This window comes from Hyla sarda, chromosome 2, assembly GCF_029499605.1.
Source record: "Hyla sarda isolate aHylSar1 chromosome 2, aHylSar1.hap1, whole genome shotgun sequence".
Taxonomy (NCBI): domain Eukaryota; kingdom Metazoa; phylum Chordata; class Amphibia; order Anura; family Hylidae; genus Hyla; species Hyla sarda.
Genome location: NC_079190.1, coordinates 226,527,131 through 226,555,122, shown reverse-complemented (window position 1 = coordinate 226,555,122; position 27,992 = coordinate 226,527,131). Strand labels below are relative to the sequence as shown.

Genomic DNA, 27,992 nt, shown 5'->3' with positions numbered 1-27,992 from the left:
AATTACTTATATGAAAAAATCTTAATCCTTCCAGTACTTGTTAGCTGTTGAATACTACAGAGGAAATTATTTTCTTTTTGGAGCATAGTGCTCTCTGCTGACATCACGAGCACAGTGATCTCTGTCCATTTTAGGAACTGTCCAGAGCAGCATGTTTTCTATGGGGATTTTCTCCTACTCTGGACAGTTCTTAAAATGGACAGAGATGTCAGCAGAGAGCACTGTGCTCGTGATTCAGCAGAGTTCTGTGTTCCAAAAAGAAAAGAATTTCCTCTGTAGTCTTCAGCAGCTTTTACTTTTCATTCTGATTCCGAGATTTTTTTGTGACCTATTCTACTTCGTTAGTGGTAAATTTTCGTCGATACCTGTATAATTTCTTAGTGAAAAATTGAAAAATTGAACATTTTGCATTTTTCTAACTTTGAAACTCTGCGCTTGTAAGGAAAATAGATATTAAAAATTATATATTGATTCACATATACAATATGTCCACTTTGTTTGCATCATAAAGTTGACATGTTTTTACTTTTGGAAGACATCAGAGGGCTTCAAAGTTCAGCAGCAATTTTCTAATTTTTCACAAAATTTTCAGTGAACCAGTTCAGTTTTGAAGTGAATTTGAAGGGCCTTCATATTAGAAATTAGGGATGTAAGAAAAAATCGATTCTCGCGATAATTGCGATTTTTTTTTTTTTTTCATTTGCCGATACTGAATCGATTCAAAATATTTTTGAATCGATTCTTTTAGGGATGTGGAATTTTTATCTCCTGATGCCCGGAACAGCATGTCATGTCCTGGGCATCAGGAGATAAAAGCTCCACATTTGTGGAGCCGGGCAGGACGGATCTGACACGGCGTCGCTCTGGGTGTATGGAGCGGGCTCCGACTCGTGCCCGCTCCGTACTATGTGACCCCCGGCTGATTTCAATAGCTAATAGCCAGCATGCGGCTAGTACTCCGGTGCACACTTTTCTCATGTTATCCCGCCCGGGCTGCAAAATAAAATAAAACGCACTTTCTCTTACCTGCCAACGAGCCCCCGGAGCTCCGGTACAGGCGTTCGGTCCCCGGGCTGTATTCTTCTTACTTCCTGTTAGCCCGGCACGTCACATGGAGCTTCAGCCTATCACCAGCAGAGGCGGGACATCGCTGCGGCCAGTGATAGGCTGAAGCTCCATGTGACGTGCCGGGCTAACAGGAAGTAAGAAGAATACAGCCCGGGGACCAAACACCTGTACCGGAGCTCCGGGGGCTCGTTGGCAGGTAAGATAAAGTGCGTTTTCTTTTATTTTGCAGCCCGGGCGGGATAACATGAGAAAAGTGAGCACCGGAGTACTAGATCGCCGCTGTCAAAGCTGACAGCGGCGTCTATTGGGATCTATGAATGCTCCCAGGTGGGCGATGTATCGGGATATAACGCGATGTATCGTCACCTAGACGGTATCGCAATATATCGCGATATATCGGGATATATCGAATCGCCACACTGGTATCGCGATTCGAATCGAATCGCCAAATTCTTGGCGATTCACACCCCTATTAGAAATACGCCACAAATGACCCCATTATAAAAACTGCACCCCTCAAAGTATTCAAAATGACATTCAGTAATCGTGTTAACACTTTAGGTCAGTGGCTCTTAACCTGGGTTTGATCGAACCCCAGGGGTTCGATGAGTCAGTCTCGGGTGTTCGGCGCGGGAGGCCTGCCGGGTGTTTTTGTCTCGGCACATACCTGTGTTCCGAAAGATGCTTTCGGAACACAGGGACGCCTCTGTTAAGAACCCTGCGGCCCCGCGTTCACTTTAAAAACGCGGGGACCGCCAGGGAACTAGCGCATGCAGGGACGTCACTCACGTCCCATGCGTGCACCCATGGCAACGGAGCACGGAGGAGCAGCAAGAAGGATGCACGCTGGCAGTTGGTAAGTGTTTACCAGCGGCGCGTCAGCTTAAGTGTTCCGACCAGTGAACCTCCGGTCCTGCTATGGCTGGACCCGAGGAGTGGTCGTCGGAACACTGAAGTGGGGCAGTACACAGGCATACAGCCTCCAGCCATACTGTATGGCTGGAGGCTGTATGTCTGTGGGGGAAACTATTCTGCCTGCCTAATGTGGGGGGGGGAAGGAAGTATCTTACAATGGAAAGTGTTTAAGGGGTACTCCAGTGGAATTTATTTTTTATTTTTTTATCAACTGGTGGCAGAAAAAAATTAAACAAATTTGTAAATTCTATTTAAAAATCTTAATCCTACCAGTACGTATAAGCTGCTGTATGTTCCACAGGAAGTTATTTTTCTTCTTTAATTTATTTTCTGTCTGACCAGGTCCGGAACTGTCCAGAGCAGGATAGGTTTGCTATGGGATTGGCTCCTACTCTGGACACTTCCTGACATGGACAGAGGGGTCAGCAGAGAGCACTGTGGTCAGACAAAAAATAAATAAAAAAAAAAAAGGAAAGAACTTCCTCTTTAGTATACAGCTAATAAGTACTGGAAGGATTAAGATTTTACAAATCTGTTTAACTTTCTGGCACCAGTTAATAAAAAAAATTAGTTTTCCACTGGAGTACCCCTTTAATACCAAAATAATAAGATTAATCAGTGTTAAGGATAGCGTGAATCAGAGACTTAAAATTACAGCAGGATAGGGGTGACTTATAACCTCTTCCAAAGTGGAGATATTTCGATAATACTAGGTCACATGTTACTTATATGTCCACTAAAAATATAGGATAGTTAATTTAAAGGGGTATTCCGGAAAAAAACCCAGCTTATCCCCTTATCAAAACATAGGGGTTAAGATTACTGAATGCGGGGGGCCAGGTGCTGGGACCCACCGCGATCTCCCTGCAGCACCCGCATTCTATACAGGGCTGCGTCTCCAGTTTCGGAAACCTCCGGGTTTCCGGGACTAGGGACGTGGCGTCACTCCCCCTTCATTCATGTCTATCGGATCTATGGGAGGGGGTGTGATGGCCATCATGCCCCCTCCCATAGACATGAATGGATGGGGCATTAGGTATGAATGGCGGGGGTGAGGCATAGAATGCGGGTGCTGCAGGGAGATCTTATCCCTTATGCTTTGGATAGGGAATAAGAAGATGGTTTTTGCCCAGAATACCCCTTTAACCCTAACCTACCCTAATTTATGAGGGTTGGGGTTTTTGTCCATTGCAAATCTATGGGAAATGTATGTTCCAGCATAACTTCTGTACGGCTGGAGATATTTTGCAAATACTTGGTCATATGTTACTTATATGGCAATTTAAATATATAATCATTTAAATTAACCCCCTAACCTACCCCCATATATTAAGGATGGGGTTTTTGTTTCAAGTACCCTGCAAGTATATATAGGACTTCTGTTGCCTTACTCCACAAGCTCCGCATCTCCTGGTGAATGAATCAGTCACTGGCAAGCCATGCCCACCCCACATGCCATACCCCATCCTGCAAAGACACGCCTGCCCTTTAAGCCACACCCTTTTTAATTTAATTACAATATCTTTACCACAACTCAGCCCCACCTGAGGATGGGATGTGGGGACGGGATATGAGGAGGGTATTAGCGGTCGGGATATGAGGAGGGGATATGGGGTCAGGATTTAAGAACAGGATATGAGGACAACAGCTTCCTCCTTTGTTGCTTTTCCTCCCCCACAAGGATAAGGTAGAAAAAAACGGGCAGTGCCGGGTACTCATCTAGTAAGGATTTTTATAAAATACTAGCTAAATTATATTTAGGTTGACAGGTTTCAGATGTCAATAATCCATTGTCATCATACAGATGTTTGACATGATATACCCCTATACCAACAAAGGAGATTAATCATTCTATTCAAACGTATGGCTTTTATTAGACAATTTTTTATCTTTTATTTTTTTTACTTGATAGCAAAAAATTGATGTAAGCAAAACCCGGGAAACCTGCTTGCAAAAGCATTTTTTAAAGCAGAAAGTTTTCTCTTAGGTTAATAGCCGAAGTACTTTATCCTTTATTACCAGTAGCGTTGCTAGAGAGTGACGGGGGGGGGGGGGGATTGGTGGCGTACAGCATCGGGTGATACCCTTACTGGCCTGCCTGGCACTAAATAGCTGCACCCCAACTATCCTGAAAAAACCCATCAACATACTATGCCACACTATTAATATCCGTACTCTGGAGGCTTTTTTGTTTTATTTTGAGCCCGAATTTTTTAGTACGTTGGTGGGCGGAGTCTTGCATTGCTGCGCGGAGGCCGGAGTTTAGTTCAGGAAGGAAGACAGCGCAGCACCAACAGGCACATAAACAATAGTGAAGCCACAAAAAAAAGCTCGGTAAATTACCCACCCCAAAAGGTGCATGAAACTGCATTACTATGGATTTTTTTTTTTTTTTTTAAGGAAAAATTTTTGCGGCACATATGGGTTATTTACGTAGTCTGTAAAAATTCTTACACAATTATATTGTGCCTTATTCTATTTTAACACAAAATAAATGTTACACTTTAGTGGGTACGCCAACATGTACATGTCCTAAAATTAACAAGGTGTGCAGTGTGTATTTTCAACCTTGAAATTAAGTTATTAGTTATATAATAAAAAATTTTCTATAATTAACATTAATGTAGTAGCTTTATTTCATGATGTAAAACAAGAAAAGTTGTTAAAGGGGTTCTCCGGTGCTTACACATCTTTTCCCCTATCCAAAGGATAGGGCATGAGATGCCTGATCACGGGAGTCCTGCCACTGGGGACCCCCGGGATCATGCACGCGGCACCCCGTTTGTAATCCGTCCCCGAAGCGTGTTCGCTCCGGGACGGATTACAGGTGACCACCGGGCTGGTGACGTCACCTATGGGAGGGGGCGTGATAGCTGTCACGCCACCTCCCATAGGCTTGCAGTGAGGGGCGGAGCGTGACGTCGCACGCCGCCGGCCCGGTGGTCGCCTATAATCAGTCCCGGAGCGAACATGCTCCGGGGACGGATTACAAATGGGGTGCCGCGTGCATGATCCTGGGGGTCCCCAGCGGTGGACTCCCGCGATCAGGCATCTTATGCCCTATCCTTTGGATAGGGGAAAAGATGTGTAAGCACCGGAGAACCCCTTTAAAGTGGGTGTTAATTTCCTTTTCTGCAGATGTATGCACTTTCTGTAAGCCAGGTTGGACCTGGAATACATATGCAAATTTTTTAAATGGAGATGCAACTTTTTTTCTTCATAAATGGCAACTATCGCATTTGATAAATACATGACCACTGCAAAGTTAAAAAAAAAAAAATTACTATGTGAGCAGATTTCAGAAATGTGCTTTGGAATAAACAAAAAATCTAATGATTCATAGAAGACCAATACATGGAGGGTTAATCCAGATAATTCACCACAAGATCACCGCAGTGATCCACTAATTCCCTATTTTCCCATATATTAAAAACATATAACTTTATTGATTTATAATAATCCACACCAATTGAAAGATTAAAAATTCAGAGTGTCTCTCTTCTCATAGCCCTACAACCTCTTGACAAAGCCGTGTCCAACGGCGAAACATGTCGAGGGGGGCTGTAAACTGATTTTAATTCTTGTGGTGACCTTCCCCATCTGTATGTCACACTGCAGGTGCAAACAAAAAATCTAGCATCAGCATGTATGGAAAAGCACGTGCAAATTTTTTACGCAAAAAAACTACGGAGCTTGCTAAATCTCCCTGAATGTAGTCAGATCAAGTTCTGGGATAGAGTCTTGGATTAGTGGTAATGGCAAATCCCTAGGATCCGATACCGTAGAGGAAGCTGGGCTCACTCTGGCATACTGTTCTTCAACCTTCACACGGTTATTTTCTTGGTTATGTTTTATTTGCTTTATAACCTCAAAGGTAATGAGACATGAGATGATTAGATTCTTTTACCCTAATGACAGCTGCGACTGTCCTGTTAATTGTTTGTCATCAGCACTTCTTATTTCTTTGAAAATAATAAAAAAAAACATTGAAAGTAAAAAAAATAAGCAGGTATTTGTTTAAAAAAAAAATACAGGTTTAGCAATGAGACCAACTTTATTTTGGTGGGGCATTACAAGCTTTAACACATTGCTTGCTTGATTTATAGTTTAAAAAAAAACAAACTTGTAGTTGAACATTATATCTGTGTGTAGTGGACGGTGGTAGATTATTTAAAATAAACAATGTTTACCTTTGTTTTCTTAATGCGAGCTATTTACGTAATCCACAGCACAAACACCCGCTTTCCTATGTTCTTATTAATTAAGGAAAGGATGGAAGAAGTCTAATGAAGTCTGGGGAATGTCTCTAATGTGCTTTGTGCCATCTATAATGTCACTGTACAGACACTTTTCCAATTATCTGCTTTACGACTGACTGAATATCAAATCCAACTAAAAAGATTTGGTTGAAAGAAACGAAATGGCCACTAGTTGTAATTCAGGGACTGGTATCTCTTGTAACCTGTCTGGGTCAACATGACATAATCTTCTAGTGTTGATGAAATGTGTGTATGTACAGTATAGGTTTATTTTTATTATTAATATCATACCCTTGGAGCTGTTGAGCAGCTGATCAGATCAGTCTAGATCATTGGATGATTTTCATATATATAATATAAAAATAATAATAAATTATTTTTCTTTATTTTTCTTCATATACATATATATATATATATATATATATATATATATATATATATATATATATATATATATATATATATATATGGTATATAATATATTTTTTTTTCTTTTTCTTCCAGACCTCTCCACAAGTTTGACTTTATTATGGGGATTTATTTTTTTTATTTTTCTATGACCATCCAGGAGGTACTGTGATGGCAAAACATCGATTAGACCCCTTACTCTATCAAGGGGAAATGTCTGGTTCATTTGGGCTGGTTTTCAGTCCACACTAGGATAGCAATGTATATGTATTAAGGAAGGAAACAGCTCTTTCCGTCTAACAAAGATGACCTCCTTTTTCATGGGAAAGAACAGAAGTGATCCAATCCTGTTCATGTTATGATCACTGCGGAGTTCACACTTCATATGTTTTATCATAATTAAAATAACTTATTTGACATGGGATTCATTAGAGCAGAATGACTGTATTGAGGCGGACAGACTGATTCTGTAAGCATTTGTTAAATTATCTTCATCGTATCCTACCTTAAAGCCTTTTTATGGAAATAACCTTTTAAGGAGATGTGTAAATGTCAGCGCAGTATAAAATAGCAGAAGGCATATCTTTCTGGAAAAGACCGCTGTAACTTAAGTCTTACATCCAGATGTTGGCGTTTTCTGCACAGCCAGCTTTTATTAGATCTACGGCATATTTAAATTAGCATGACATGCTATTCATCAATTATGGTAAATAATAAAGCTCCTACAAAGTGCCACCAGGTCTTTTCCTCTGAGTCACTTTACTTTTCCTGAACTTTTCTTTTTTTAATTGTATCATTTTTAACTTGCACAACTTTAGTAATGATATTCTCATTTACAGTGTACACCTCCTTGGTGTGTTTTGCAGTACCACCTGAAAATAAAACAGATTTCATGCAATGGACATGACAAAATAGTTCTCATTGTTGCAGTGGAAAAATATTGTTTTCAAACTAAATAGAAATTGGAATGTTGAGTGCATTTGAATATGTGCTATAAACACATACTGTATAGAAGGTCTGGATTAACCAATTAAAGGTGTTATCCAATAATTGAAAAACAGAGCTAATTTCCTCCAAAAACAGCACCACCCTTGACTCCATTCACTTCAATGGAACTGCACATTTTGGGCAGGTTCTGGTGCAATTTGTTGTTTGTTTTTTTCCAGCACGGTTTTTCTAATCATGGATAACCCCTTTAACTTGAGCACGTTCCCATAGCACAGGGGTACTCAACTATTTTTAGTGAGGGTCCGCTTATCCAGGTCTGACATCCGGTGAAGGTCAGAGCTGAACGCTAAGGCCTGTTCACAAATAGTGGCCTCAGTGCCAAACGAGCAACTGAAGTGTGGAGGATGTATGACCTGAATATAATACTGCCACACACTGTACCCCTGAATACTTCCACACTGTACCCCTGAATACTTCCACACTGTACTCCTGAATACTTCCACACACTGTACTCCTGAATATAATACTGCCACACACTGTACCCCTGAATAAATTGCTGCCACACACTGTACCCCTGAATAAATTACTGCCACACACTGTACCCCTGAATAAATTAATGCCACACACTGTACCCCTGAATGTAATACTGCCACGCATGGGGCCCCTGGTATATTACTCCCATACACTATTCCCATGCAATATTACTGCCACACGCTATGCCCCCAAATACATTTTCGACAAACACTGTGCCCTGTACCGACTAATTGTACCACTGTGCCCCAAATAATTGATGCCAATGTGCCCCAGAATTATGCCACTGTGCCCCCATAATTATGCCACTGTGCCCCCATAATTGCCACTATGCCCCCAGATTTAAGGATGCCACTGTACCGCACAAAATTAATGTCAATGTGCCCACAAAATTAATGATGTCGATTTGCCCCCAGAATTAGTGATGCTGCTGTGCCCCCAGAATTAATGATGCCGCTGTGCCCCCAGAATTAATGATGCCACTGTGCCCCCAGAATTAATGATGCCGCTGTGCTCTCCCCAACCCATCCATCCACAGTCTCCTCTTCCCCATCCATTAACAGTCCCCTCACCCCCCCCTCATTCATTCTCCTTCCCCCCCCTCCCCCCAACCCATCCATCCACAGTCTCCTCACCCCCCCCCCCCCCCCCCCCCAACCCATCCATAGTCTCCTCACACACACATTCCCCATCCTTCCATCCATGCAGTGGCGTCTCCAGCATTCATATTTAGGGGGGGCAATTTTAAAACGTGTGTCTGTCTCTCTGTCTCTCTGTCTCTCTGTCTCTCTGTCTCTCTGTCTCTCTCTCTGTCTCTCTGTCTCTCTGTCTCTCTGTCTCTCTGTCTCTCTGTCTCTCTGTCTCTCTGTCTCTCTGTCTCTCTGTCTCTCTCTCTGTCTGTCTGTCTGTCTGTCTGTCTCTCTCTCTCTCTCTGTCTGTCTGTCTGTCTCTCTCTCTCTCTCTGTCTGTCTGTCTGTCTGTCTGTCTCTCTCTCTCTCTCTCTGTCTCTGTCTGTCTGTCTCTCTCTGTCTCTCTCTCTCTCTGTCTCTCTCTCTCTCTGTCTCTCTCTCTCTCTGTCTCTCTCATATGATAATACAAGTTAGCAACACTTGACAAAGGCTGCATTGGCAGCAGAAACGTTGCTAACTTGTATTATCATGGAATAAACCACTGTTTACACTTTTGAACCTTCCGTGTGCTGCGGCATCCTTCCTACATGTCTGAATTGCCTTGACCGGGGCTCCACTCGCTGCTTGCACCGCTATCATATCATTGTGGGACGTGCTGCTCTACCTTTTTCTGTGCTATATACATATATATATATATATATATATATATATATATATATATATATATATATATATATATATATATATAAATATTATATACACACACACTGTGGAGAACATGTTTAATTAAAAAAAAAAATTTTTAAATCTTCGTACATTCTTGTTGCACAATTTTTTTATTTTATTTTTTTTTGCCGTAGATTCTGGGGTAAAATTACCTGATGTCATTACAAAGTAGAATTGGTGGCACAAAAAATAAGCCGTCATATGGATTTTTAGGTGCAAAATTTTTAGTTATGATTTTTAAAAAGTGAGGAAAAAACAAAAGTGCAAAAAACGGAAAAACGCTGAGTCCTTAAGGCTATAAAGCTTTTGGACACTACCATCAATTTTGATAGTGGCATCTAAAGTGTTAATGTTGGACATCAGCCTAGCCGAGGGTTCTAGCTAATGATTTATACAACACAGTGGGAGCAGGCACTATGCGTACACATACGCCTTGCGTCCTTAGGGATCATTTACACGGATGGATCCCCAGCATATTTTACGCTGCGGATCCGCCAACAATGGACCCTACAGTGCTGCCTCCATCTGTGCCTGCACATAACGGCAATCCTCCACTACGAGCAGACACGCTTTGATGTGCATGCGCTCACACATAGCAGCTGCTCTCTGCCTAGCTCAGAGAGCAGGAGCAGCCATGATGTGTGCGAGTATAGTGGAGGATTGCCGTTATGAGCAGGCACAGATAGAGGCAGCACTGTAGGGTCCATTGTCGGTGGGTCTGCAACGTAAAATATGCTGGGGATCCACCCCTGAATGAGCCCTTAGGGTACATTCACATGTACAGGATCTGCTGTATATTTTTTCTGCAGCTGATTTTGCTATCTATTGAAGCTAATGGGTTGCAAAATCAGCTGCACAAAATATGCAGCAGATCCTGTACATGTGAATGTACCCTTAAAGGAGATGTCTCGTGGAGAAAAAATGGACAGGCATGGAAAGTATGTTTTCACTGATTCTTTTGTCAGACAGGAAGGTCAGCAGTTCAGGTTTCTGGTGACTTGCGACCCCCCCATCCACCTCCGTTATACTGGGGGCCGTAACACATTCCCACAATACCCCACACAGCCTTCAGTTCAGATGCCCGCCCCGTGCACGGCCTCTGCCCGCCCCATCTGATAAATATTCATTTACCCCCTCCCCTCCTACGTGGTTGGCTGAGCAGCTTTGAATATGCAATAGCTGCTTCAGCCAATTAGAGCAGCCCCTGCGCACACTCTCACATTCATTCTTCTCCCATGGCAGGGGAGAGCGTGACCTGACAGTATTCTCCCCTGCCTCAGTCCAAAAAACTGTAATCTCCCTCATTTGTCCCCTGTATTTGTCCCCCTGCACTCTCCCCTACATCTGTCCAGTTTATCTCTGTGTCCTCCCGGCAGCACTATATCACCGAGCGCTGATCTGAACAAGAATACGGACTTCTATAGCCCAGGAGTGCGCTCCCCTGCGTCTGGGCTATAGAAGTTTATGTCCCCGCTTTGATCAGCGCTGAAGCTGCGGTAATATAGTGCTACAGGTCAGGAGAGGGCATGAGATCGCTGTTCTCCCCTGCTTATAGAAGTGAAAGTAGTAAATCGTGTGTGCAGAGGCAGGCACTCCCCCCTGCTCCAAGAACCAGTTTTTGCAAACCAGGGTGCCTTCAGCTGTCTGGGCATGCTGGGAGTTGTAGTTTTGCAACAGCTGGGGGCACTCTGGTTGGGAAACAGTGTTTCCCAACCAGTGTGCCCCCTGCTGTTGCAAAACTACAACTCCCAGCATGCCCATACAGCCTTTAGCTGTCCGGGCATGCTGGGAGTTGCAGTTTTGCAATTGCTGGGGGGGGGGGGGGGGGGGGAGGAGGGAATGTGTGGGCGTAATGGGGGTGGAGAAGTGAGGCAGTGGAAGCTGGGCTGGTGCCGTGCTAGACACGCAAGGCACTGTGGGACCTGAAGTGCAGACCGGAAGTAAGGGAGATACATGAACCCGGAAGTTACGGGATTTCAGCGGCGATTACGGGCGAACGGAACGGGCAATTTTGACGGGGACCAGGTCATCATGAAGGTCAGAACATGTACTTTAACATGAGCTATTTATTTATTTTTTTTAAATTGGGGCATGGGATTTCTTCTTTAAGGGGTTAATGATAAACTAGCAGTGTGTTCACATGTTGTCCTTCCAGAGGGGTCACTTTCCCTCCTCCAGTGTCCACAGGTCACATTACCAGAACAATTTATGGAAAAATTGCGGCAAAAGTTGCTCATGATACGCAGACCAGGAGCAGCGAAGGGATATCCTCAGCAGCTGCAGCGGGCTTTTTACCCAGCCGGTCAGTGCGCCCCTGGCCCCATACTAGTATCGGGACATCCCTATTTATTTTAAATTGGGGGGGCACAAGGGCGGGCCATGACCCCCCCCCCAGTGATGCCACTGTATCCATGCACAGGTCTCCTCACCTCCCCCCTCGGTCTTCTCCCATTCCCCCAGCCAGTACACTCACCCACCAGTGCCGCTGGTAAAATGTGAGGTAGCATGGAGGGTGCTGCTTCTGTGCCCCATGTGTGTACTGACGGTGATCTGTGGGGTCAGATGCAGGGACCTGTCAGGGGCTTGGAGCATACGTGCGCATCTGCTCCCAGCAGCCCTTGACCTGTCCTGCACAGATTTTTAAAGAGCCCCGCGCTGGGGATGAAGTAATGAACCTGCTGTGGCAGCATAATATATAGCGGTCAGCGCTGCTCCCTCTGCGCTCCTTATATGCAGCGATTTTAACCCCGGACTCTCTATTACTTGTTGCGCTGCAGCGGCGCTCCTGCTGTCCTGACACTGCTCTAACTACTAGTGCAGCGACCTGACATGTTTTGCGGCCGTCAATGAATAACTGAGAGGTCCGGATGAATGGCGGCCGCGGTCCGCCAGTTGAGTACCCCTGCCATAGCAAATGTCTCCTGTTCTGTACAGTTTCTGATGCTAAAATGTGGCAGCAGAGAGTGCCTGTCATTTGAAAAAACTTTTTATAGAATGTTGATAATACCATTATAAGTATATCTATAAATACATTGGTTAAAACGTGTATATTTATGGGTGTAAAAATGCTGTCCCTGCAGCTATTGCCTCTTTGTCTCTGCGGACACCACAAACAAAGTGGGGGACACACAAGCAGGGCTCTTTGCAGGCTCCTGGCTTGTCAGTCAGCCTGCTGTGTGAGGCGGGGATGTGTCAGTGCCACAGTGCCCAGAGCCCTGCTTGGCCTCAGTGCCCAGAGCCCTGCTTGGCCTCAGTGCCCAGAGCCCTGCTTGGCCTCAGTGCCCAGAGCCCTGCTTGGCCTCAGTGCCCAGAGCCCTGCTTGGCCTCAGTGCCCAGAGCCCTGCTTGGCCTCAGTGCCCAGAGCCCTGCTTGGCCTCAGTGCCCAGAGCCCTGCTTGGCCTCAGTGCCCAGAGCCCTGCTTGGCCTCAGTGCCCAGAGCCCTGCTTGGCCTCAGTGCCCAGAGCCCTGCTTGGCCTCAGTGCCCAGAGCCCCCGCTTGGCCTCAGTGCCCAGAGCCCCCGCTTGGCCTCAGTGCCCAGAGCCCCCGCTTGGCCTCAGTGCCCAGAGCCCCCGCTTGGCCTCAGTGCCCAGAGCCCCCGCTTGTCCCGCCCACACTTCCTGTATTTGGTCTCTGCACAGACACAAAGGCAATAGCTGCAGAGACAGACATAATTTTTCCACCCAAAAATATATACATTTTTTCTACAAATGTATATTACAAATCTACAAATACCTTTTCATATAAGAAGTTTTTACAATTGCCAGGTACACTTTAAAGAATTAATAATTTCCTCTGGAGTATACAGCAGCTAAGTACTGAAAGACTGGCTTTAAAAAAAAAAAAAAAAAAAAAAAAAAAAAAGGATTTAACAGAATGAATTTTATAAATCTAACTTTTTTGCATGAGTTCATTCAGCAACCTTTTTTCCTTCTATTACTAATACCTTTTATATTCGACACTTCCATAAGTGTTCTGTAGCAAGTCCCTTTTAAACTATGCTCAGCTTTGTTTATGTAGATCACATTGACTCATTAAAATAATAGAGAATTGTATCGCTTATAAATCCAAGCTCTCTGCAGATTTAATTCAGAGGAGGATAGATAAAAGTGCCAGGATAATTGATTGACCTTGCTGGCTGGTAACAGCTGCTTAGAGTGGTTAGCCAGCAGATTACAATTCTGCACTGAATTCTTTCTTCTACTTTCCAGGTTACAGGCTGATTGGAAGCCATTCAGGTGTTAAGCTTTGCCGGTGGACAAAGGTATTTGGTTTTAATGAATATTTCTGTTAATTTGTTTTTCCTTATATTTGCTCTAAGAGAATTGGCTGGGATTCTCGTATGTTTTGTTTCTGTGGTATTTTACAATGACCAGATTGGAAATGTAGTAGTAAAAAAAAAAAAAAAAAAAAAAAAATCAACCCCTCATTGTATGTTTTTGCTATAGTTTCAGATTATTGCAATCTTGGTTTTTAGTATGTTAATATAAAAAAAAAATGAAAAAAATATTGTATATGGAGTGAAAGGTAAACATTGACAACGTCTGCTCTGGAAATATCCAATTCATATGGATCCCTTTTTGCACTTGCACAAGCAAACACTGCTCGCTCTTCTAGGGGCTGTGCAGAGTGGTAGCGATAGTCTCCCCTAGTGCATGGTATGCAAAAATGCATTAGAATATACATAAGGGGTTGTTTTCCTATTAGTGCTTTTCATGCTGCAGCATAGCGATCAGTGAGTGGCATGAGCAGCCCTGAAGTTCCCAACATAAACGTTGGTGGCAACAGAAAGACCTGTTTCAGCTCTTACGGCCTCCAGCCAACTACTTTTTGTTAAATCTTTATTTAGCGAAGTTATATTATAAATTTTATGTAATTTTATTTTTTTTAAAAGGCTCCAAAAAACATCTATTTAATAATGTGTCTGGACACTGGAGACTTTCACACTAAATCTTTGTGTGCAGACAAATGTGGTGTTACTTTTTTCAGGCAAGTCAATTGCTGAACATCATACACTAATTTTGAGTAAATCGCGTTTCCTATTTTATTCTTTCATTTTGGAGCTAAGGATCTAGTTTGATTATGATCAATAATTTGTGTTTTCTAGTCCATGCTGAGAGGGCGAGGAGGCTGTTACAAGCACACATTTTATGGTATTGAAAGTCACAGATGTATGGAAACTACTCCCAGCCTGGCTTGTGCTAACAAATGTGTTTTTTGCTGGAGGTAGGTAAACAATGCTTTTTTAACGTTTTCTAGTTAAGAAACTCCATACTTGTGGTAAATTAATATAGGGGAATCCTCAGTTTAGGATCCTCATCTCTTTTCCATAGTGTAGAGCAGTTATAAAAACAGTCTTTGCTCTGATGGATGTTTTTGTAGCATTAGACCGTCCACTGATTTGAATAGGCACAGCATAATTCCTAATTCTAGCAGTAGCAGCTGCTATGGGGCCCCCTTCATTCATGGCAGTCATGCCCCCTCCCATAGACATGAATGGAGGGGCGTGGCATGAAGTCACTAGGGGGCGTGGCTGTGCTGTCACGTCCCTGTCTCGGAGGCAGCATTCGGCACAGAATGCCAGTGGCTGCACCGAGATCGCAGAGGTCCCCAGCGCCATGACCCCTGCAATCATACATCTTATCCCCGATCCTTTGGATAGGGGATAAGATGTATAAAGCGGAAATACCTCTTAAAATTTCTGTGTTTTGTACCATAGATTTGTTTATCTCTGATCCAAGGTATGTGTAAGGATTTTGTAGATGACATTTTACACACCAGAGTTCGAGATGAGCGAACTTACAGTAAATTCGATTCGTCACAAACTTCTCGGCTCTGCAGTTGATGACTTTTCCTGCTTAAATTAGTTCAGCCTTCAGGTGCTCCGGTGGGCTGGAAAAGGTGGATACATTCCTAGGAAAGAGTCTCCTAGGACTGTATCCACCTTTTCCAGCCCACCGGAAAGCCAAATTAATTTATGCAGGAAAAGTCCACTGCCGAGCCGAGACGTTCGTGATGAATCGAATTTACTGTAAGTTCGCTCATCTCTAACCAGAGTCTAACCATGAACATTTTTTTTTCTTCACGTCTGCTGATGCCAAGGAACATTCTTTTTTTTTTTTTTTTTTTTTTTATTCCCAATGTTATGTTACTTTAGCTTGGCTTATTTCCAGTACATAGTGTGAATACCTATAACATTGATATTGAGATGCTATGTCCCTATAAATAATTCAGTCCCAGTTAGTTAACTGACAGTCGCTGCAGGGCATTTTTCAAGTAGTCATGAATGGCGCTCAATGTAATGTTTCTCAGAAGCCTCTGGTTACTGGGTTTTCTGCAGTAATTTTCACAACTCGTGATAGTTCTGGGAAAGTGCCATAAAGACATCCAATCTGATAAGAATACCAATAGTTCACTTGTAGGACACATTGATTAATACATGGAAGGCTGAGGCAAATTGAAGAATGTCTCCTTGTTCTTCAAGGTCATCTTTCAACAAGGTTTCATTGCTTTCTACAGTACCTCCACAATGAGACAGGTTTGTCATAAGCAGGAGTATAGATTTAAAACCGGGGCTTAAACGAACGCACTTTTCATTGTAAGCCTGCAATAATCCATCATTTGGTTTTAATCATTGCAACTTTTATTACAGTGATCTAAAGATTTGCAAACCTTTTTAGGTGCAGTCTGCCCTCATTCTTCAACATTTTGTGCTCAAAAAAGGGCCCATGCCTTTTGTTGCTTATATGGTTAACTATACATTAATTCTGTAGTAGAGCAGATCAGTGAGCATTCATTTTAGGATAAGGTGTGTATCATCTAGGAGACCTCATCAGAAAACAAAGTCCTTTATGATGTGAATTTCCTTTTTAAATTCCTAGAACCATTAATGCAGTAAATATACTTGAATGTAAATGGTCCCATTTGGCCTTGCTTTTAGACTCGTCTCTATTTAAATTTCCACATTTAAATCAAAACCCAGATAAAATGACCCTGCCGTGTGTAAAACAGCTTTAATCCTGATATAGCAGTGCCCATATAGTTTAGTTTAATATTTCCATGTATTTGCATCCAAAGTACAGTGACTAAACCTAGAAATGCATGGGAAACATTTGTAGTGTTTACCGTAAACTACAAAGAAAAATCTGTGAAAAAAGAGAGAAAATATATATTTTTTTATTTTTAGTACTTACCGTAAGTTGCTGCGGTTAGGCTGCCCATACAAGTAGTGCAAGTGGTGCAATTTACTGTTAAATGCCGCACTGCACTTGTACTAGCCACTGAATCCATGACCATTCCAGGTGCAGCAGTGTTTCACGGTTGCTACCTGCAGCAGCTAGTACTATGTCAACAGCCTTATTGTATTTTTATTGATAAATAACTGGTGTCTGTATAATAAGTGTTCCTATAAACTGAGTAAGGATCCATTCACATAACATTTGCACCGTAAAATTCAGGGTTACATCGAAATTCTATAAACTTACTCTAATGTAAACTGCTTCATGGCCATAAGTTTTAATAGGTCAAGCATAGTCTATTTGTATTTTTCATTCTTTTACACCAGTGTACATTTCATTTGAGGGAGAAAAAGCCTAAACTACCATGCTTTTGTATCCTGCAAATAAAACCTAATCCAGCATAACGCAAACCAAAGAGGTTTGGTAAAGCCCATGGCTTGAAAAGTATATATCTGAATACCATCAAACAGGCATACAACAAAAATATGATGTGAATGGTGCCTAAGGGATTTGCCTTATCCTAACTTTATACCACTGCCGAGCAATCCCTCCGATTTTACAATATTCAAGGGAATTGCCATGGAAGGCATTTGGTTACTTTGTGGACGTGCTGCTTGTAATTTTTAACTTGTTCTCTGCATTGTAGACATCATACCAATCCAGTCGGAACGGAATGGAGGTGGAAGATGGACCAGCCTGAGAAGATTGTACAGGAAGCCATTGAAAATCACCAACATATGATTAAACAGTTTAGAGGTATGATAATGGGGATCAAGTCTAGTTATGTTACTTATTTGTAAGGCTTTTTTATGTTGCATTAGATGTTCCATTCGTAAAAATATTAATCTGAGGGGAGACCATTTGAGCCTGGGTTGCCAAATCTGGACAGCTCATTTTAAGATCTGTAGACACAGGTCTTCCATCTAGGTTTTGAATTGTTAACCAGATCCTCTAGGCAAACAAAGCTGCAAAAGAACAAATCCATGTTGGGAATAGAGCAGAAACCCTGTCCAGATCAGAAGAGTTAAGTTTTGTTAGACTCCATCATAACACTGAGCTAAAAAATGCGCACTAAGCTTGGAAGCACTAAATCACTTCCAACATGTAGTTAATAGTGCCGGCTCATATATACATGTAAATGAATGCTCACTGCTTCATCAGACATGCTATTTCCTTCCTTGCTGTGATGAATGTGCAAACCTGTGTGACCAGACTCTAGATACAACTGAAGAATTATCATTATTTTTTTTTTATTTTTTTCCCCCCACTTCTATAGGACTGAAAGTCTGAATAAACACTAACATTAGATTATGTATTGTAGAAAATGTAGTAGAATAAAAAAAAATTTTTTTTTCAATTCTAATATAAAATTTTAAGGGACCTGGTCAGGTTGTTTTACTACCCTTACCTGCCACCCCTTTAACCCCTTTAACCCCTTAAGGATCAGGCCATTTTACACCTTAGGACCAGAGCGGTTTTTGAACATCTGACCACTGTCACTTTAAACATTAATAACTCTGGAATGCTTTTAGTTATTCTGATTCCGAGATTGTTTTTTCGTGACATAATCTACTTCAACATGGTGGATAATTTTTGTGGTAACTTGCATCCTTTCTTGGTGAAAAATCCCAAAATTTGTGGAAAAAATTGAAATTTTTGCATTTTTCTAACTTTGAAGCTCTCTGCTTGTAAGGAAAATGGATATTCCAAATAATTTTTTTTAATTCACATTTCCAATATGTCTACTTTATGTTTGCAATTTTTTACTTTTGGAAGACCCCAGAGGGCTTCAAAGTTCAGCAGCAATTTTCCAATTTTTCACTAAATTTCCAAACTCACTATTTTTCAGGGACCAGTTCAGGTTTGAAGTGGATTTGAAGGGTCTTCATATTAGAAATACCCCATAAAAGACCTCATTTCACAATCATTTTTTACACATGCATCTTCTTGTAGACCCAATTTTTGAATTTTTACAAGGGGTAAAAGGAGAAAATGTATACTTGGTTTTTGTAGCCCAATTACTCTCGAGTAAGCACATACCTCATATGTCTATGTAAAGTGTTCGGCGGGCGCAGTAGAGGGCTCAGAAGCAAAGGAGCGACAAGGGTATTTTGGAGAGTACGTTTTTCTGAAATGGTTTTTGGGGAGCATGTTGCATTTAGGAAGCCCCTATGGTGCCAGAACAGCAAAAAAAAAAAAAACACATGGCATACCATTTTGGAAGCTAGACCCCTTGAGGAACGAAACAAGGAATAAAGTGAGCCTTAATACCCTACAGGGGTTTCACGACTTTTGCATATGTAAAAAAAAAAATTAAATTTTTTTTTCTCACTAAAATGTGTGTTTTCCCCCCAAATTTCACATTTTTGCAAGGGTTAATAGCAGAAAATACCCCCCAAAATTTGTAACCCTATCTCTTCTGAGTATGGAAGTACCCCATAAGTGGATGTCAAATGCACTACGGGAGCACTACAATGCTCAGAAGAGAAGGAGTCACAGTGGCAAATTTTGCTGAAATGGGGGGGGGGGGGGGGGGGGGGGAGACATGTCGCATTTAGGAAGCCCCTATGGTGCCAGGACAGCAAAAAAAAAAAAAAAAACACGACATACTATTTTGGAAACTAGACCCCTTGAGGAACGTAACAAGGGGTAAAGTAAGCCTTAATACCCCACAGGGGTTACACGACTTTTGCAGGGGGGGGGGGGGGGGGGGTTACTGACAGTTTACCTTTAATGGAACTGGGCTGCAATACCACACATTAACTGTGAACATGAATGGCACGGTTTCTGGAACAAAGAAGTTATATTTGTTCTAATACTGGATAATGCCTCGAAGTCTCTGAGCACAGAGGTGTTAATTCTATATTGTCAAATGCTTTTTTAGGTTTATATTATATAAAGTCGTATTTAAATATAAATTTGGTTAAAACATTTCTAAGATCTCTACCGTTTCCAGCAGAATTTCTGGTAATTAATTTTGGCGTAATGGTTAGAATTATGTAAAGAGTTTATTACAGAGTATACTCTGCATGCAGAAGAATTGGTTTGTGTGTGCTTGCTCATATGAATAACATTGACAATTCTCACTGGAGTTGCTGATGACAGTACTGAGCCTTAAATCTCACCGTACAACCATAAAGAATGTAACTGTTCTGGGATCTGCCTTTCACTGGGTTGTGAAATTGGATAACTTACTTCCTGAGGGGCTCTTCCAGCCTGTTAGAGATATTAATAATTGTCAGGAAGATGTACATTAGTGTAACAGATGAACAGTATCATATTGACTAGATACTTGGTGTGGTTGCAGACAACTATATAATTGATTGAACCTTTCTAGTGATTTTTTTACTTTAGCTTGCTCTTTATTCCCAGTCCACCTTAGCAATGCTTCTTAGTCAGACACGCAGACACTGACTGAAATGCTAGGCCAGTGTGCCATCTGTTTTCATATAGTATTTTTGCAACTTTAACTGGACAGTGACCTGCTCGTGTTATATTGTTGGGATCCTGTATTTTTCCTTTTTTCTACAACTTTTTTTTGTCTGTTTACACTATTTACACTCTTTCTCTCTATGAACACCACTCTTTTCTATAGTCTGTATAACACTTTTCTACTTCTGTTTCTGGTGACTGGAGGTCGTTAAAGTACAGAGAACACATTGACCTGTTCAAGAAATCAGTTTGACGTGAGCTTTGTGACATGGTGCATTATCCTACTGGAATTAGCCATCCAAAGATCGGTACACTGTTGTCCTAAAGGGCTGGACATGGTCAGGAACAATACACAGTCAGGCTGTCTCATTTAAGCAGAGACATTTTGCCCACACAATTACTCCATCAGCTTGCACGCACTATGTACATTTGAGGCCGAAATTGGTGATTTGCACAGGGGTGGCTGATTTTACAGCGGTTCTGACATAAATTCCAAAAAATACCCACATGTGACCCCATTTTGGAAACTACACCCCTCACGGAATGTAATAAGGGGTACAGTGAGTATTTACGCCCCACAGGGTTCTGACAGATTTTTGGGACAGTGCTACGTGAAAATGAAAGCTGTTTTCTGTGTGGGCATGCTGGAATTTGTAGTTTTGCAACATCTGGAGTGCTACAATTTAGAGACCATTGAACAGTGATCTCCAAACTGTGGACCTCCAGATGTTGCAAAACTACAACTCCCAGCATGCCCAGACAGCAAACGTTTTTCTATTTATGCTAATGAGGACCTTGGGGCATGGGCGGAGCTCCGATTCAAGCTTGGGGCACGCTGACGTCCTCTTCGCCAGGCGGCTGCTCCGCCCGGCTCATCAATATTGATAACCTTCCTCCCTGCTCCTTCGCCCCTTTTAGTGTACGGCGCATGGGCCACTTACTGTGTACTCCCTGAAGCAGTGTTCCTCCTGGCTTCTTACTTATCAAAGATGGCTGCGGCAGTGAAGCTGAGGGGAATGGTGTTTGTTCAGAGATGGTTTTCTACTTACCTTGGTTTTAATGAGTGCTTATTTGAGTTACTGTTGTCTGTCATCTCAAACCAATCTGCCCATTCTCTTCTGACATCCACAAGACATTTTCGTCCACGCAACTGGATATTTTCTCTGTTTTGGATCTTCCTCTTTAAACCCTAGAGATGTTTTTGAATCAAAATCCCAGTAGATTCCCAGCAGTTTTTGCCTCTTAAATCCTCTTTCTCCCCATTCTGGTTTAAATTTCAGCATGTTGTCTTGACCATGTCTACTTGCCTAAATTCATTAAAGGGGTACTCCTCTGAAATTTTTTTATTTTATTTTTTTAAATCAACTGGTGCCAGAAAGTTAAAGATGTGCAAATTACTTCTTTTTAAAATCTTAACCCTTCCACCACTTATCAGCTGCTGTATGGTACACAGGAAGTACTTTTCTTTTTGAATTTATTTTCTGTCTGACCACAGTGCTCTCTGCTGACACCTCTGTCCACTTTAGGAACTGTCCAGAGTAGAAGCAAATCACCATAGAAAACCTATCCTGCTCTGGACAGTTCCTGACATGAACAGAGGTGTCAGCAAAGAGCACTGTGGTCAGACAGAAAATAAATTCAAAAAGAAAAGTACTTCCTGGGACAAATCGTGTTTGCTGCCATTAGATAAACATTATATTTCGAATACTGTGGGGTTAAAATGTCAGGTAAGATTGAGGAATTCAATACGTTAAATCTAATTCCATTGATTGAGATCGGTAAAAAGTGAAAGTGGATATGGAGTGAAATGGGGTTATATTTGGCAGACAGAATTAGCTCTCGTAAAAATAATTTTACCAATGATCTTAGAGTGGCACCGGTATGATTAGGTGATACATTTTTGGGGGAAATAGAGACGGAAATGACTGACTTAATTTGGGGTCGAAAACCGGTCAGAATAAAAAAAATTATGTTAACTCTCCAATGGATAAAAGACAAGGCAAAGACAAAATTAATAAATAAATCATAACTAATCCTGATAGAAATAATATCAAGCAGAAACTTTGGGATGGCCAAATCACCAACCTGCTATATTCTTGAAAGAAAGCACTGGTGAACTCAAGAACATCAATAGGCCTGAAAAAGCATAATATATATAGCATGGAATACTTGGTAAAGAAAACCCTTCATAGCATCTAGATAAATCAAGAACACTCTATAGTAATATTGCTACCTTTTTTTAAAGTCAAGAGTGGCTTTTATGAATGTCAATACACAGGGTTTATCTCAGGATGCACACCACTGGTTACACTGAAGTTGTCAATGGAAGATAACTTTGCTAAAAAGATCATAAAAAGTTACCTAGTTCTGAAATAAGATAATTTTGCCAGATAAAACAAAGATCTGACACTGTAATGAAATGAGGTGAAGAGATCATGGTCGAAAGCATACCACATTATCTTGGTGGATGCAGTGTTATGGCATAGGCAACCTTAGGCATGTATGTCTGCTTGTGAAACTAGGACACAGTACTTGTGACTCTGGATGGATTGTAATAATATAGTTCTATACACTTAACCAAATTTGAGTAGATAGGATAAAATCTTGTGTTGTAAAAATGGTAGGAGGGCGCTTCAACACATAATTGCCCAAAGCATTCCACAGAAAAAAACTTAGAGCTTCTTGTGCTAGAGAAATTGAATATTCCTCTATGCCTCTTACCACAACCTGACTGAGAATGCCTTTCACCTGCTAAAGATTAAACTGTTTACTACAGATGCCTTAAATTGCTGTTTAAAAGCATAAAGACGCACAAAGGCCCGGCACATCATCTTAACCTCGCTTAGCATTTGGTGACAACCACAGGTTTCAGATTTTAGGCAGTTATTGTCTGCAAAGTATTTGCACCAGAAATTAAAAATAGTCCTTGAATGTGTTGTTATACATGGTAAGTCAGCAGAAGGCATGAAGTGGCACTACAAACTCCATTCCACCAAGACACAGAGGAGTCCTGGGTAAACACTGCGTGCTATCAGGTGAATGAGACTCGTGGTGGTGCTAGGAAAACCCCAAAAGTATCTCAGACATATGTATATAAGCAAGAACCAATAGAATACTGCACTCACAGCGAAAACAGATGTCTCTTGGCTCCTCTTTGGATCCCCCAGTGGACGGGAAGGCAGGTATGGCACCATACCTGCCTTCCCGTCCGCCGAGGGATCCGAAGAGGAGCTGAGAGACATCTGCTTTTTGCAGTGAGTGCAGTATGCTATTGGTTTTTGCTTATACATGTTAAGCCTGGAGGGCTGTAATTCCTAAATGCTTTCCCATTTGGAAATATTTTAGAGATCCACTGTAATTGTGTACAGAGGCTAAATTATAAAATTATCACTCTCAGTTTACATGCCACCAGACAAGCTCTAGAGTGCCCTTACAAACGTTTTCCAAACAGGTTATTGTATGCCAGCGTGGTAATAGGGTGACCCTGTTTCAATAAATCAGTTCATGAAATTTCCCTTCTAGATCTTCAAAGATACGCAGAGAGTCGTATTATTTAAAAGTGGTAGTGTTTAGGAAGCACAGAATTGACCTGGGAGACCATGCACATTTAGAGAGGCTCGCTAAGGTGTATAGTGCATAAGTCACCAACATTCTGCTAACGGAACAACTTCAGAATTCCAAACCGCATCTGGTATTTAAGTCGGCACAAAAACTGTGCACTGGGATACTCTCAGCTTTATGGTTTCCATAGCAGAACAGCTGCTTGGAAACTTTATATCACTAAGCACAATGCCAAACATTGTAAGGTCTCTGGAGTAGTGGAAATCACATTTCTCTGACAGTCTGGGTTTGGTAACTACTAGGAGAAGGTTACCTTCCTGACTGCATTCTGTCATTTGTAAAATTTGGTGGAACTGATGAATGATGCTATGGGATTGTTCTTCTACAAATCACTGACAAATCAGGGACTATCTATCCCCTATAGCTATCATTAGACAAAAAATCCAAGAAAAAATAGCTAAAATTTTACAAACCTTTATTACCAACAAATTCTTAAACAAATTGTATCATACAGTTACATCAGTGGATAACCGGAGTAAACAGGACTCCTCCTAGGAGACCTATATTAGGGACGATACCCTTACATATAACGGGGACAATGCCCTGAGAGAGAAATTTTTTTAAACCCGACGCGTTTCCCCGTACTTCAGATAGCACTTTCAGTTAACCCCTGATGAACCGTAATACTAACTAGAGTATAATGGAAGTTAGATAATACAACTTATTCCATTTGTGTGAAGTAGATACAGCAACGAAACACATAGCTGACGGTAGATATCAAGCACACATAGAGATTCCTTATGACGTTAACATATGCAAACAAATGATGGAATCACTGTGGCATCCATAGCAGTAAATGGCTTTTTGTGTGAGAGGTCATTCATTCCTGCAGGCAAAACAAAAGATGGCAAAAAAGCGGACAGACAGATACAATATTAGTACACATATATAACCAATACAGCACATACAAGCACATAAAAGCACATATAAGCACATAAAGAAAGAATGACCTACTATACATAATCTGTATACATCAGAATGCAACAAGATAAGTATCTATCTACCTTATGGTGGGGAAGAAGAATCATATCCATTCACCACATTAAGAGATTTTGGTATGTACTTAATACAGATAGTGTTTATTTGTCATAAGTGGCCTCCATCCACTGGAAAAAAATATTCAAGATGTTTCCTTAGGTAGTAAAAGTTAGTAACATAATGAGCCACCTAAATTGCTAAGAATATACATTTTAATATGATATACCTCCATATGTGTAATATCCAATTAAATCTGCCGCAGGAACTTTTACATGAACCAAACGATAAGGAGTTCAGGTCAACCCAAGAAGGGATCCAAATCCCATTTTATTATTATTATTATACTCCAAGGCAGCTCTATAAAAAATAACAACAAACTGGAATCTCCACTTAAGATAGCCACATCTAATAACTAAAGGTACAAACAACAGTGGTCAGTACCTTGATCAGATGGATCCTAACCAATCAATGTATAGTCCGGCCTCATATGTACCGTCACACTACTTCTTAAATTTAAAGATTTTAAGGATAGGGACCTACCGACAACAATAAGAAAAACTGATATCACTACAAGTAACCAAAATGATAAATATACTATTGATCAAAAAATAGTCACACAATTAAGCTCCAAGCTTACAACATTCCTTACCTCCCAATGTCTCAGATAATGATAAATCCGATGACATCAAGGTCCAATTATTATTATCTAACTTCCGTTATACTCTAGTTAGCACTTTCAGTTAACCCCTGATGAATTGTAATACTATCTGAAGTACGGTGAAACGCGTCGGGTTTAAAAAGATTTTTCTCTCAGGGCATTGTCCCTGTTATATGTAAGGGTATCGTCCCTAATATAGGTCTCCTTGGAGGAGTCCTGTTTACTCCGGTTATCCACTGATGTAACTGTATGATTGTTCTACTAGTGCTTAATTCAAGTGAAGAGAGAGCAATTCTTTAGCATACCAAGACATTTTGGACAATTATATGATTACAACTTTGTGGGAACATTTTGATACAGTCCTTTTCTGTTCCAGCATGACCATGCCCCAATGCACAAAAGAAGGTTGGTTGTATTTGGAACTTGACTGGCCTGCATAGGGCCCTATCCTTATTCCATCAAACAACCTTTGGGGAAAAATAAACACAAAATGCACTCCTATGCAACAGCCATGTCTGACCTCGCAAATGATTATGTTGATGAATAAGGAAGAAAATTTCTACAGACACAACATTTTGTAGAAAGTCTTCCCAAAAAAGAGGAAGCTGTTACAACTGTAAAGGGTGGCCCACTTTTTTGTTAATGCTTATTGATATAGAATGTGTAAATGTACAACAGTGACATCAAATTAAACAAGTGTGTGTGTGTGTGTGTGTGTGTGTGTGGATTTAAGAATAAAGATGTGTCCATGTAATTTTTAATTTAAAAAAAAAAAAAAAAAACTCCCAACACTTCACAATGAGAAAATGGCGAGAGAGATCATACTGTAAGTGAACCAATCAGAAAATCTTTGAGAAATGTGCCTATTAACCACTTCCAGTAAGGATGAAACAATGGGAAAATCCCCTATAAAGCCCTTAAATGCTAATGATGAGGTTTGATGGCCCCCCTGTCAATTTAGGTATATTTTAGGATTCACACATTATTTTAACAAAGTGTGAATAGAAGGCAAACATTTTGGGTACAAATATGATACATATGATACAGTTGTGCACTTAATGTTCCCCATACACAAATAGGGGTGTAAGAAAAAATCTATTCACTTGATTATCGCGATTTTTCATTTTGCGATACTGAATCTATTCAAAATATTTTTTAATCGATCCTTTTAGGGATGTGGAATTTGGATCTCCCGACGCTCGGGACATGCAGTTCCGGGCGCCGGGCAGGGAAATTTTTCCGCCTCGTGCAAGCAGGGCCGGATCTGACGCGGCGTCGCTCTGGGTGTATGGAGCGGGCTCCTGACTCGTGCCTGCTCCGTACTCTGCGGCCCCCGGCTGATTTCAGTAGCTGTGGGCCGCTGATGCATCACCGCCGCTAATATCCAGCATGCGGCGCTCAGCAGTCTGTATGGAGCGGGTTCCATACTCTGCAGCCCCCGGCTGTTTTTTAGTGGCTGGGGGCCGTCGCTAATAGCCAGCATGCGGTGATCGCCGCGGCTGACTATTAACCCTTTTAGATCGCCGCTGTCAAAGCTGATAGCAGCGTCTAAAGGGATCTGTGAATACACACACACACACACACACACACACACACTAATGTGTATTAGGAATTATATCACCAGCTTATCCCCTTTGAAAACACATGTCCACTTAGCCAAGAATGCATGTGTATGGTACTAGTTATTGGTTGAATAAGTGTTCAGCCAACAGCCACCTCAGCTGTATGGAGCCTTATAGGGCTATCCTTGATCTATCAAAGTTACAATGTTCAAACTTTAGCAATTATTATTCCATAAGCCAGATGTCAACGGTGTGATTTTTTTTATTTTTTATTTTTTTTTCCATTTAGGCTATTACCTATTATTTATACAGCAGGAATTGAAATGTCATGGTTAAATATTACATTTCATTAGAATCTTTATCTTCACTTGCATTAAAAATTGAATTCATCACAAAGCAAGATTGTACGGTAAAAGATGACATGCCTGTGTTATCAAGGAGCGAACTTGCTTGATATCTATTGACTGACATTATTATTTAAGTATTCTTCCTAATCTGATCTTTTTAATGGTGTATTTTATTTATTGATTTTTTGCAATATATGCTGGTAATTGTATTTAGACTATTTCATTATTTTGGGTGCTATATATAAAAAATATATTTCCTACTGTATATTAAAGCTAAAAGGGTTCAAAAAAGCATTCAAGTAATATGCCATGGAAGAAATGTGATATTTATATTTTCTAAATCTGTTAGTTATGGTCATTGTATTTGCTATTGGATAAGTATGTCTGCTTTGTAAGCTCTATTGCTTCTAAAGGGTTGAACAAATCAAGATTTTCATAATCCCTCATTTTGATCCATTTCTTTTTAAAGCCAAACATTTAAAGGGGTATTCCAGGCAAAAACTTTTTTTATATATCAACTGGCTCCGGAAAGTTAAACAGATTTGTAAATTACTTCTATTAAAAAAATCTTAATCCTTCCAATAGTTATTAGCTTCTGAAGTTTTCTGTCTAACTGCTCAATGATGTCAGGTCCCGGGAGCTGTGCATGATGGGAGAATATCCCCATAGGAGCTG

The 27,992-nt window shown here is 41.1% G+C and overlaps 1 protein-coding gene across 1 annotated transcript in view; it reads left to right on the top strand.

Moving 5' to 3' along the window:
- TYW1B (tRNA-yW synthesizing protein 1 homolog B) overlaps nucleotides 1-27,992 on the top strand; it is a 183,889-nt gene that overhangs the window by 50,074 nt on the left and 105,823 nt on the right. Inside the window, 1 exon segment of the mRNA XM_056556476.1 lies at nucleotides 14,589-14,643. Within this exon segment, the coding sequence (XP_056412451.1) occupies nucleotides 14,589-14,643 (55 nt within the window).